This window comes from Hevea brasiliensis, chromosome 15, assembly GCF_030052815.1.
Source record: "Hevea brasiliensis isolate MT/VB/25A 57/8 chromosome 15, ASM3005281v1, whole genome shotgun sequence".
Classification (NCBI taxonomy): domain Eukaryota; kingdom Viridiplantae; phylum Streptophyta; class Magnoliopsida; order Malpighiales; family Euphorbiaceae; genus Hevea; species Hevea brasiliensis.
Window position 1 is genome coordinate 20,494,063 of NC_079507.1, and position 14,091 is coordinate 20,508,153.

Sequence of the window (14,091 nt, forward strand, 5' to 3'; positions counted from 1 at the left end):
GCTGTTCTAGCCTTAGATTGAGTGCAATGGCGAGGGATTAATTGTAGAGTACTTTCTAGTTAATCTAATATGTAAGGAAAGATAAGAAAGTTATTAACTTCTATAACCAATTTACTCAATTGAATAAATTTGTATCTTTAGTCAATGATTAATACATGTTACATAGTGGATACACCCTCTCTACTAAATTTGTTGCAATCTGGTTGTGTTGAGTATTCATAAGTGTCATTAGTCTTACTTTATATTCTAACATTCTTAGTTTAGCACCAGTAGTTTAGCGAATACAAATCAAAACCCCTTTTTACTTTACTTTGCATATTCAGTTTGATAGATAAGGTGTTTATTTTATATGTTTTAAGTTTCTTTTATTTATTTGTGCATTTAAGATCTGTTTTCTTATTTGCATTTACTCATTTCTAGTGGGATCGACCTCTGCTTACCCCATATATAAATAGTTTAGGTAGAATAATTTTAATTGGTGTATTCAGCATGCATCAAGTGCCTACATTGCATATGTTCTTCTTCCATTTCCTATAAAAGTTAATTATACATGTATTAACATCTAACTGTACTATATAATGACAAATTAAAAGGTTTAAAGTATAAAATTTAGACAAAATTTTAATGTCCAAACTGCAACATGTTAGAGAACATTATTAAGTACTAAATACTTAGTAAAATTTACATAACATCTTATATTTAAATAAAATCTACAAATTTATGATATTTGAAAATCATATTAATTTAAAATTCTTTACTATTTTATCTATTAATATTTTCAATGCAATGAGATAATTTCATAATAATATAAATAGTTTTTATAATAGTCAAGCATTTAAATTCATACCTACTTTTTAAAATCATAACAAGTTGACCTTATTAAAGATGATCTTCTATTGCGAAGCTGCTGAAATGACGATTAGAGAATTCGTGCTTCTAGGGACAACTCATAATATATTTTGAACGGGAAAACAATCAGTCAAGCTAGATCTCTATGTATAAACATGCAAAAACTTGTACAATAATTTATGTACGTCTCGTCGTATTTTCATTAATGTAGAATTAGCCTAATAAATTGTCTTCTCATTGAAAATTTATTCTAAATTGCAGGTAGAAGCACACATTTCAGCATCTTCATATGGAGGATCTTCTTCAATAAGATATACTTGTTGTGATTTTAAATAGTAGGTATGAGTTTAAATCGTTTGATTATTGTGAAAACTATTTATATTATTATGAAATTATCTCATTGTACTAAAAATATTAATAGACAAAATAGTTCAGAATTTTAAATTAATATGTTTTCAAAATATCATAAATAGGTAGATTTAATTTAAATATAAGATGTTACGTAAATTTTACTAAGTATTTAGTATTTAATAATGTTTCTTAAAGTGTTAGCAGATTGGACATAATTTTTTTTCTAAATTTTATACTTTAAACCCTTTAATTTGTCTTTAAATAGTTCAAATAGGTGTTAATAAATGTAGTATTAATATACCTTTAAAAATTTGTTAGTTATTTTCAACATGTGAAAAACAAATTAAACAAAGGTGATGTACAATTCTTCTAACAGTAATTATATCTAAAAATAATAATAATAATAAATTATCATATTTAATTCCTATTAATGTTCTTTTAACTATTTAAACATTTATCAAAATAAAAATATTCCCATTACATATGTAATAATAATAATAATAATAATAATAATAATAATAATAATAATAATAATAATAATAATAATAATAATAATAATAATAATAATAATTATTATTATTATTATTATTATTATTATTATTATTATTATTATTATTATTATTTTAAAAGTTGAATTTTTAATCTAATATAATAATTAATTTTATATTAATGCAGTATTTTTCAATTTATGTAATTTAATTATTACTTCTAAAAATTTACACTCATTATTTATTATTTAAATCCTAAAAATTGTTAAAATTTTCTATTTTAAATATGCAATTAATCTAATACAAATTATAACATAGTTGATAAATATAATATTTAATAAAATAACATTAACTTATTTTAAGATTAAAAATAATAGCCGTGCAAATATTTTCGACCCTACCATGTATTAAATAAAATGTCATACTCTCACTTTTTCCACATAATTAAAACTTCTTTTTAAAAAATTAATTAGTACTTAAAATTTTTCAAAATAATCATAAAAATTATTTTATTTTTTTTAAATAACTTCAAAAAAAAAACTTATTTTTTTGACATTTACTCTTCAATAATTATAATATCCCTAATCTCTAGTATCTTGTACAACATACAAATTTATAACACTTAAATACATACTATATAACTTCCTAAAGAAATTAAAAAAAAAATTGTTCTACTAAAAAAAACATATAATCTGACAAAAAAATTAGGAAGTTATTTAACCTCCTAAATGCTTTACAATTATTCCACTAACTACAATCAATTTTTCATGGACCACAAATATAACAAAATTAAAAGTATAAAACAACTATGAATAAATTAAAAAATATACATTTACTAACTTTTTTTTTCTAATATAACTAATCAATACAATTGCAGTGTGCTTCAAAGATCTCTTTGTTCCAATACCTTTGCTTTCTTGTAATATCTTCACATTTACACATAAAAAAAATATAAATTTAATTTATTCAAAATTACATATTCCACAAACTTTTACTATTTTACAATAAAATGCTCAACAATAAAAAATACAGCATATTTAAGATTCATTTAAGCATTTTTATATTTTAAATAATCATGTCATAATCTAACTTTTTCAATAAAACTTCTTTTTTTTTTTTAAATAACACTTAAATTTAAACCTCAACTTTGCACTGCCAAGAGAGATGAGAGAGGCTCTTTTTTCTACAGAGAGAGAGAGAGAGAGAGAGAGGTAGGTAATTTGAGAGAATTTTCTCTCTTGCTGTACAGGGTTGATGGAAAATGGGATAAACGTTGCATATGGGAGACCGTTGGAGTATGTGGAATTTAAATTGAATTTTAATTGTTGGACGCCAATGAGCCGTCTTCTCTTGGTAGAGATTCGCTGACACTGACGCATGTAGGAATCTGTAAGGCTCATGATCTGTGAGATGCTATTATGATAGCGTCTAGATATTTGTTTTGCTACACCAAAGCTAGACGCTGTCATAATTTGAGTTGCTTCTTTTTTTATTAGTTTTTATTAGTTGCCTTTTTGTCATTTTCTTTTATAATTTTTACTTGCTAGACGCAAGTTAAACCAGCTTTTACCAGCCTCTTTCCTTCAACTCAGTAGAATTCACCTCCTACGGTAAATATTTATCATGTCACTCATTTGGGGTTCTGTATTCTTAAAAACCCCTTTTTTTTAAAAAAAAAAAAAAAGAAAAAACTACTTTTAACATTCTTTTACAAGGATAACAGTGTGTATATATATATATATATATATATATATATATATTCCATCAAACAAATCAATTTATAAAATTATCTATTTTATTAAATTATTTTTATGTTATTATCTTTTCAACAATATAGTATATTTTAATTTAGCATTAAAATTCAATAATAATTTTTTTTTTAAATCATATAAAAATATTAATTATAATAAAATATTGACTAAACCTAAATTTAATCCCGATGTTACAAGATTTACAAACCCTTGTCAGCCCTTAAACACCCAAATTTAACTAGCTATAACATTGCAAAAGCTAATTACTTTGTTATTCTAATTACTAATATTAAAACATGTTTCAAGCCTCATAGAAACCAAAGAGGTCGCTGTAGAAATTACCGCCATTAAATTCAATTGGAATACAAATCCAACAATTAGACAATTTGAATAATATATAAAAGAAATTCAATAATTTAAAACAAATTTTAATTTGTAATCTTTAATTCGTTATTGGCCAACCTCCGGAGATTACACAGCATACAGGGGGAGGACTCTCACAAGCCCTCCTCTATTCAATACTAGAACCGAAAAACAGCACCAAAACAAACATCGCAACGGAATTCATGCAGAACGTTTTCATGTTGATTCCTGATATAAGAAGCAAATCTACCAACTTCAAAAGTTATTTATTGATCTCCAAGCACCACGTTTATCGGGGTTTTTAAAATTTTTTTTTTTTTTAATAACATCAACACCACACCACACAAACATAGCATGAAATTCTAATTATTGTACTACATTGCACCACCTACTAAGAGCCCCCTGAAGTAGTCCTCTCCAAAGACGTCATTCCACAACTTTCCTAGTATAAGTTCTGCTAGGTTGAAATTGATGGGTTGGTCTGAGAAACATGTCACCAGATTCACCAGTCCACTGCACTCCAGCTTTCATAGGTGGTGGCTTAGGTTGTGCCCCAATCTGCCCGTGGGAACCAATCGTCATACTTGCAAACTTATCAGCTGCATCCGTAACCCCCCGTGCAGCTCTGGCCTTGTTAATCACAGCTGCCAATCAATGTTGCCTTTCAAGTTAATTTCAAATTTTGGAGCATACCACTACAAATTCGACTTTGGAAAAAAAAAATGCCGTTTACCAACATTAAAATATTATAGATTGCCATGGTTCTTATATAACTTAGCATGATTCACTAGCACTCGAGCAGAAGTCATATCATATTTCAATCAATTCAAAACATAATATGGAAGCCAAGAGCAGAAGTTTCAACGTATTTCAACCAATTCAAACTGTCTCTAGCGCAGAAGTACAACAGATTTCAAACATATCAAAGCATCATGTGGAGACCAAGAAACTTACTTGGGCTCTTCTTCCTTCCTGGTGGTCGATATTTCTGTTGTTTAGTAGTACTCTTAAATGCTTTATCATTTCCACTAGCGTCCTTCATAAAAAAGTCAACTCAGAATTACTAATACTGCAGTCATGCACAATATATTCAACTATGATTTTCCCACCAGTGACCTCTAATTTTGTCCCCACGTTAATTGTACAAATGCATTAGAGCCTCAAGAGAATAGGGAAATTTTCCAATTAGATTTTTTATCTGTATGTCCGCACTACTGGGTGCCATTAAATGCAACTGCTGTGACCAGGCTCTACTCTTGTAAGAAACATAAAATGATTGCATGAATAGGGGAATTATGGGATTTGATGCACACAAACATCCAAATAAGGAACAATCAGAAGAAGGTTTAACAAATTAAATACAAAAACAGCTACACCATGAAAAGATAGTTATATCAAATTATATGCAGGTGACTATTGACACATGTAGAAACTACTCAGCCAATTTTCTGCGCTACCCGAAAAGGGTGTACTACATACATTCTGAACTCCTCAGATTACCAACTTGCCCAACCTTCCTATAACATAGTTAAAGCATGTGTGATGTAAAAGTGGCCTAAAACCTAGTTCGAAGTATGTTGAGCATAATTCTCACTTTTCATTCAAAAAGAAAATAAATTAATAATTGATAGTCATAAACAATTCAATACAAATAAAATATTTTTTTTACCTGGTTAACCAGGTCCAGTTTACGCTGTACACCTGCAAGATTAGCATAATATAAGGATCTAAATACTACATTCCAAACCAACCTACATTTTAAAATGCATTTGACAACTAGTTCATAAACTAGCTTCCCATTCAATTTTTGGTGCACTAAATAACATTAGAACAAAACCATATGTATGCAAATGCATAAAACGAGATCCAAAAAAATAATTTTGATATATTTATAATAATGTCAGAGGCTCAGAGCATTGTTGACAACTCATATATAGAATATACACATTAGTACAAAAATGCAAAAAGAAATGCAAGTCATCATACATATCATAAATACATAAATGAAAAATTACTAGATTCAATATGCAAGACAACTTACAAGTTCAAAAGCCAATTATATCATACCAACCTGTGCTCAAGCAAGCATTGAACTTTGGAGATGGAAAACTTTGAGTGACCTTTAAATTAGACAATACCACTGGATGCGCATATTGCTGCTCCAAGGTGGCCTTTGTTCCAGCTGTGCAGCAGCACCACATCAAACAAATTAGGTTAGAATATGTTTTGTTCAAAAGAAGACTTTAGCAATTTATCTATGAGAAACATTCAATGCACAGGTAAGAAACAAACCAGATGAAGGAGTTCTAGAAACAGGTGCTCTGGAACGAAGGGTTGGTGGAACATAATAAAAGCAACTCTGCCACATCAAAAGATTACTTTAAAATTGGGTAATTAAAAATGATAACTAACAAACTTCAGAGCACTATATATTATCCGTAAAATGCCACCTGGAAAAAAGGATGTTTAAGTGCCTCTGTGGCTGTAGGCCTCTTGCATGGATCCCAAGAACAAAGCAACTGCATATTATAAAAAATAAAAAAATAAAAAAAAAAGGAGTTACCAAGAAAGGACAAGTCAGCAAGGAACCAGTAGAAGAACATTTTCCTACCCAATATACTAGCACGTAAAAATATAACGTCTACCTAGTCAGGTCTAGATGCAGATGTAAGAGAAAAAATTAACACCACCACAGAATTTAGAAACTGGCACCAACCTTGATAAGGTTGATTGCATCCTCACTTGCTGATGGTATGAGTGCAGAAAGGTGGACACCAACTGACTGAAATGTCAAATAAGACAAGTGTATTTTAAAACTACTATAGGTGTGTACACTAAATATAATTTACGTTCAACATGCCTAGCAGCAAGTAACAAGGACTAGAAAATTCCCAAGTATGCAACATAGAAACAATAATTTTATCAGTAATTTCCAGTTTTATGGAAGCAGTAGTGAACATGTAACCTCAGACACATGCAAAGGAAATAGACAACCTGTGGGAATTGAGAAATAGATAAATCCAACCTGTGGGAATTGATAGTTAATAGCACTTGCAAGATTAAGGCCATCAGCCCAGGAGTCCTCTGTTGGACTCCCTATTATATTGCATATTTTATAGATCTCATCTGCTTCACTGCACGTATAACAAATGAAAAATATTCAATCCCTAAAAACTGTGTTGGGCAATTATCAACTGTTTAGGTCATTACCAAATTTCAACCAGGATTCAGAAAACTACCTTGTACCAGGAAAAAGAGGACGAAGAGAAAATAGTTCAGCCATGATAGCACCCATTGCCCACATATCTGCAGGTGAAGAAAAATAAGTAATTATTTGAATTACATTTTTCCAGCTTAACACATAAACTCATTAAGAGCTGATACTGACCAACTTTGGAACCATATAGGTATGACTGAAGCAGCACCTCTGGGGCCCGATACCTGGCATGTCCACATAGAAGAGGTCAGCAAGCAGCAATAACATGTGGGTATCCACCCATCCAACAGCAGCATACTTCTCAAAAAAAGAGAGAAAAATGATAACATACCACCGTGTTGAGACATACTCCGTATAGGGTGGTTGTGAATTGATTTCTCGAGCAAGACCAAAATCAGCGATTTTAATTTGATGCTTCGTAACCAACAAGTTCTCTGCAAAGATATGCGCAGGTAATTAACTTCGGATTGCAGCACATGCCAACAGGGAAAGAATCGGAGCAGATGATACAAAGAATAAATAACAAATCCAATTGAAAATAAAGCATAATGCATTTAATCACCAATTTGTTACTAGAAAATATTCCCACTTGCTTAATGGCATTTAATAAAACAAGCAAACGAATATCATGACATAACCACCATAGCAAACAAACAGCTTCTTACACAAACAAAAAACAATTTGCTCAGAAAACAGTCACTTATCTGACTTTGGTTAAAAAAACTCAACTCATCCAGCCATAGATTTACTTCTTTCACAGGGCATTCAGTTAAAACAACCCTTAGCCTTATTCCAGTTGCAACACCTAGAGACCAGCAATTACCTGGCTTCAAGTCACGGTGAAAATATCCTCGCTGGTGCATGTAAGCAAGACCTTGAAACACTTGGAAACACCAATTCCTGACTTCAGCTTCTGATAATAGCTTTTCTCTGTCCTTAATAAGTTGATAAAGGTTGCATTCCTGTAAGGAAAAGATAATGTGTTTAGAAAAAAAAAAAATAATAACATAAAATACATGCTCAATTTATAAGCAAGGAATCAAAAATGAAAAAAGTTAAAAAAGCAATTACCATGTACTCAAAAACAAAGTACAATATGCCATTTTCCCGTATGACTTCCTTGAGTTTCACAATATTTGGATGATTCATTCTCCGCAATGACTGTGGCAAGGAAAAAGCCAGCCTTGGCAAGACATATATGGTGAAGTTCATGATATACAAAATATGCAATATTACCTTAACTTCTCTCAGATTAACACACTCTTCCCATGAATAATATTTTTTCTTCATCTTTTTAATCGCAACCTGTTCATGATTAAAGAAGCATTTGATTAGAAACAAGAAAATCCATGAACTTCATAGTTGCACTATACTACATAAAAGAAAAATGTAAAAACACTTACAACTTCACCAGATTGCTTATTAATCGCTCGCCACACGCTCCCAAATGTTCCATCACCAACTTCCTTGATTAACTTGTACCTATATAAGGAACCACAAAAGCTTATAAAGAAATAAAAAATTATTACAAAGATAACAAAGCAACTGTAATGTGAAAATCCAGCTAACCTCTCCATTCTCCTTGTGGAACACAAAGAAGCTCCTCCTTTATTCACGAAAAGTATTAAGTCTCAAAAACGCTATATGACATCTAAGCTAGATGAACCCTAGTAGAAAGTATACAAGCCTGCCTTGGTCCAGCTAACTCTCCAGTTAATTTTCTGTGAAGGTAATTGAGAGAACAAAACCAGAATGATTTTGATGGATGGGCTCATTCATTATCATTGCCACAACTTCAAGATAGACAGAAAGCATGGAGGACAGGATAAAACAAGGACGGCGAAACATATTGGTACCAAACACAGAAGTAGGAACCGACCAGAATGATTGCTGTAGCCAACAGGAAGGATCCCTATGCTCAAGACAGTCGCTAAAGGGTTTGACAACACGATAAAAAGCTACCTCATCTACACTATGTAGAAATTGTTCAGTGACCTTGTATCTTGACACTCAAAACCAGCACCCATTGCGAGCAATCATTTTCTAAGAACTACAGTCTGCAGAGATTTGAAGTAAGAAAGGGCTTATCTATAACTACCTAAGTAGCTTTCAATTGGTTCCTTGCAGACTTTAACCCTGCAATAATATCACAAAGTTTAGTGCAAAATTATACAAAAAAAGTGAAACAAGTGAAGTAAAAAAGATGATATATGGTATATATTCAGTACCCCAGAAGACGTGTTGCCAAGAGCTTTGACTGGATGTTGTATCAGTAATGCACTATAACACAATAATTTGTTAGAAATGTCACGGCATAAATTTGTCAAAAAAGAAAGGATAACTTGCTTACTTGAACAAGTGCACTAAAGATCCAACACCTATGTCAGAAAAATTTTGCATCACGCCTCCTGTTCTGTTCATTAAAGAGAAACTGACCACTAAGTGCAATTAACAAAGGAAACCAAAAGAAAGTCTCCAAGGACAAGAAACCGCCAGTCGAGCACTTCTTGAAATGAAAAAACTCGAAACTGGAAGCAATTTGACCAGAAGCACACTTTCTCCATGTCTTGTTGAAGGAAATGAAGCTGTCTATATCCAAATCCGGCAAAACCTATTATTTAAATTAAAACAGTGAGTGAGCTTCAGTAGTAAAACATCACCAGAAACTATTATAATCTAATAATATCACAAATCAGTCTACCCAAACTGATATCAGCCGCCAAGCAAAAACCATTGGAAAAACAAAATTAATATTGAAATAATTACAAGGAAAGGAGACAACAAACTCGGATTAAAAAACAAATATGCAACTTCTTAAATCCAATAGCATTATAACATATCTTTCCATCATCCCCATCCTACCATCAACCCACAGAAAAATTCATCATCTTTTTTGGACAGATAAGCAAAATGTAATAAATTGAAAAAGAAATTGCCTTGAGAAGTTGTTGGACAAACAGAATCACACATAGGCAAGGTATCATGAAATAAAGGTTATTCGAAATCAATAAATAGATCTGATAACAAGGGGAAAAATTACAAAATTTCAACCATCAAATTAACATGCACAGATCAGCATGAGAAATCCTACCGATAATAATAATAATAATAATAATAATAATAATAATAATAATAATAAAGAAGAAGCAAAAGAAGACGCAGTGACCATGAAAATCAGAATGTTTTAGACCCTAATAATTAATTTATAAAACATTTTATGTTTTTAAAACGATTGTCTAAAAACCCAATTAGGTAAAAATCAAATCCCAACTACTAAATTACTAATCAATCCCGTGCGAACTAAAAGTCATCAACTTTCAACTAATCACAGAAATCTGATTAAACAACCTAATTCAAACGGCAGTAAATCGTCCAATCAAGTCAAATCAAATCAACCCCTAATCCTAATACAAACGAAAACCACCCACCGCACATCAAAATCAAACCAATCGAACACCGTATGACAAGCAAGGGAGATCAGATCTGATCTGACAGAATTCAATCCAAATCGGGGGAAAAGAAAACAAGTAAGCACAGTAACATACATATATAGATGAATTAAAACAAATATAGAGAATTAGAGAGAGAAAGAAGACCTGAAAGCCAACCGGCATATGAACCGTCGCTGAGGACGGGAAGGAGAATCCAGAGCTTCTCTCTCTCGATTCAATCTCAGCTTTTTCTTCCTCAATTTCTTCTGAACTTTGCGAGAGACCTAATTGCGCCTGCAAATATATTTGTTTTTCTGTGTCTTCTAATTCTCGTGCGTACCAAGAAATCCCTATTTTCTATGTCAAAGGTGGGCCTCCTATTTATATTAATTAATAGGTCCCTCCTTCGGCTATCCTTTTTAAGTTACGCTTGGCTTGGTAAATTTCCACTCTGTAATTTCTCTGAGACCAACCAATCCAACACGTGGCCGTCCATGCACTTACTTCAACTTTTGTTTTTCCTTTTTGCTATTAGCAGTTGTTTATAGTTTTTCAATCACACACATTAAACGCAAATTGAAGTAATAATAACTTATAACTGTGGGGGTGGGGCGTGAGGCGAAATATCATCCATTAGAATTATATAAAATGTACCAGGTAATGTCCAGGAAAGATGGTGGAGTCACAATGGTCTCACTTAAGTACCACCTCCTTAGACAGCATTTCCTAGACATGCACTTCATACAATCCTAATAGAATCAAACCACTGGTAAGTACCGTCTTCCCATAACACTACCACGGTACTAAGGATTTATGTCACGAAGGCATAGATAGACAGGAGTCGCCACCCGGGTAATAACCGGGACATATTCAGTGTTTCTTCCGAGGGTCATGGATGGCAACTTACTCCTTGCAGAGTTTCCACAACCGTCATTACCATAGCCCAATGTCTAGGTTCGGGATAGTGGGTACGTAAGGGGAAGGTGTTAGGCACCCCTTACGCCTGGTCTAACCTCGTTAATTCGAGTGCCAGTACTCTATTAATGTTTATAAAAGTCTTGTTTATTATTCCTTTATTAAACTTTATCCTAAAAAATGCAATTCTAATCCTACACACGCAAGTAATTCACAAAAAGGGTTGTTGTTTACACACAATTTTCATGCACAAGTAATTCTTATCTATGGGGTTGCTAATTATTTAAATGATATTTACCAGATGACTAAAATTAATTTATTATTGAGAATTTAATTTACAAACAAATTCAATTGCAAATAACCCTACGTTTCTATTTAACCTAATTAATTAATTTTCACCAAGTTACCCTAAGGATAATTGAACTAAGTTAATTATGTACATGTGTAATTTATTCTAATATCACATAAGGCCCAAACAATCACAACCTAATAAAGATTTCTAACATGCAAATTTATTTTACAAATACCAAGTATTAAATTAAATTTATTTACGTGCCAATGTTAGTTTAATTTACAAACAAGATTAATTTTAATTTACAAAATATTTATTTAAATTAATTACATGCAAAAGTCAGTTAAATTAAAAATAAAGTTAATTTTAATTTACCAAATAAAAGTTCTATTATTACTACAATTTCATGACAATGGTTATTCGAGAAGTTTAGAACTACTTACCTGTTGGTAAATGCAGTTGCCATTGGGGCAAGCTACCCTTAAAAAAGGGTCTTCTCTTCTAGTATGGCAATGATATCCCTGGCTTACTCCCGTTTAGCTCCATATAAGCTCCACGCAAATGCCCTCTTTGGTACTTACCTTAGGGCTACTTACCAATTTTGTTTGTAATAAAAAATAAAGAAACTAAAGAAAATAAAAGAAATAAAGAAAATATTAATAATAATTTACATTGGATTCTAACTCTAGTCTCCTAAAGGGTTAAGATTCCTAATTAGTTACAACTACCTGATGGTCTAAGTCTTCTAACATGATCCAAACACTTTATAACACTTCTTGAATTAAAAGAATACAGAAAATAGATCAAATATCAATTAAAACCTAAGAAAATACAAGAACATGCACAAATATACAATTTTCAAATTCCGCAGATTAACAAGAGCAAGAAATTTGATTTTTTAAAAATAGTTAAACACGCCTAAAAATCATAAAAAAATTACAGAAGACAGCCTACATATCATACAATAACATAAAATTTATAAATCAAACAAAACCCTAGCCGAATGATCTACATAAATCGTAACTCCTCTAAGTGACAAAATCGTACTACTTTTTTATAAAATTCATAACTCATTAAACACAGAAGATATAAATGCAAAACCAATTGGAAAAGATTCATAAGATTCTGAAGTTAATTTTAGACACTAGATTTGCACAAAAATATTAAGGAACAAGGAGATAAGGGATCCACATGTAGTATATCCTTCATATCAGATTTTACAGGAACCCTAACTTCAAACAGCCATAACTTACAAAATATTAAAGCTTTTTTAGTGATTCTTGAGCCTAAAATTAATGGAATTTCGTATAGAATATGAATATAATTTTTACAAATTTTTTACAGATTCAGAAAATAAAGAAAAAATAATAAAAATACGAGACAGAAACTAAACATGTGCGAGTTGTGTATCCTCAAATTAAACATGATTACATGATCTATATGAACATATAAAATAAATTGAAGACAAAAAGCATAGAATTAAAATATTGTGTGGCATAGATCTTGAAAAGAAAACAATAAAAACTGACCTTCTAGAAATTTTGTATGAAAATCTTCTTGAAGAAAAGAAAAAAATAAGGAAGAACTCAAAGAGTTTTGAATATCTCTAAATTTCCTATAGCTCTGAATTTTTTCTTCCTCTTTCCTCCCATCCTCCCCTTCTTCTCTTCTCTAGTAGGGTATTTATAGGGTTTTAGGAGAGAGGTGTGATAGGATCTGGAGTCTTAGGATGATAAAGTTTAGATGACTTAAACAACTACAATTGCGTAATTCGAATAAGACTGGATATGGGTGAGGTGTTTCAACCAATAGGAAGACAGAAAAAATGGAAGGCACCAATAGGGAATGAGGAAGAGGTGTGGTAGGATTTGGAGTCTTAGGGTGATAAAGTTTAGATGACTTAAACAATCTGCGATTGCGAATTCGAATAAGACTGGGATATGGGTGAGGTGTTTCAACCAATAGGAAGACAGGAAAAAATGGAAGGCACCAATAGGGAGTGAGGAAGAGAGTGGGGTCAAGGAGGAGAGAGATATTTTGTTATTTTAATTTTTAGAAAATAATTAAATGGGTCCCATTTAAAATTCCTAACTAGGCTTTCTTAGGCCCATAGAGCCCAATTAAGCTTAATTAGATCCATTTAAGAACTATCCATATTAAATTTAAACAAAATAAAATTTTCTTTAAATTTAATTAAATTAATTTCCCCAAAATTTTATTATTATTTTTATTTTTTTCAAGATCATGCCACGGAATTAATAATTCAGCTCCATGCCTCTAATTACATCTTACAGTCATATAATTTTTCATCATCGGGTTTCCCACGGCCTCAATGCACATACTCATCACAAAATAAGGGTCTACAGTTTGCCCCCCACTTTGGCGAAAGTTGAAATCAATGCGAAAGCATTGCTCAAGTTTCGTCAAAGTGAAA

At 31.4% G+C, this 14,091-nt stretch overlaps 1 protein-coding gene across 2 annotated transcripts; it reads right to left on the bottom strand.

The window, feature by feature from the left end:
- Window positions 1-4,047: 4,047 nt before the first annotated feature.
- Window positions 4,048-10,844, bottom strand: LOC110653627 (cyclin-dependent kinase F-4). 2 transcript variants are annotated; one of them, XM_021809348.2, is made up of 19 exons: window positions 10,616-10,844; window positions 9,370-9,630; window positions 9,248-9,299; window positions 8,589-9,155; window positions 8,423-8,501; window positions 8,256-8,324; window positions 8,091-8,180; window positions 7,843-7,981; window positions 7,351-7,453; window positions 7,191-7,243; window positions 7,042-7,108; window positions 6,828-6,936; window positions 6,519-6,584; window positions 6,253-6,321; window positions 6,095-6,161; window positions 5,874-5,984; window positions 5,472-5,503; window positions 4,757-4,838; window positions 4,048-4,446 (listed from the first exon to the last, which is right to left on the bottom strand). In XM_021809348.2, the coding sequence occupies exons 4-19, from the start codon at window positions 8,594-8,596 to the stop codon at window positions 4,229-4,231; spliced, it is 1,362 nt and encodes a 453-aa protein (XP_021665040.2). In that variant the 5' UTR covers window positions 8,597-9,155; window positions 9,248-9,299; window positions 9,370-9,630; window positions 10,616-10,844; the 3' UTR covers window positions 4,048-4,228. The 2 variants fall into 2 exon arrangements, with proteins under 2 accessions (XP_021665040.2, XP_057991898.1); XM_058135915.1 differs by having other exon boundaries at window positions 9,248-9,630.
- Between the last annotated feature and the right edge of the window lie 3,247 nt (window positions 10,845-14,091).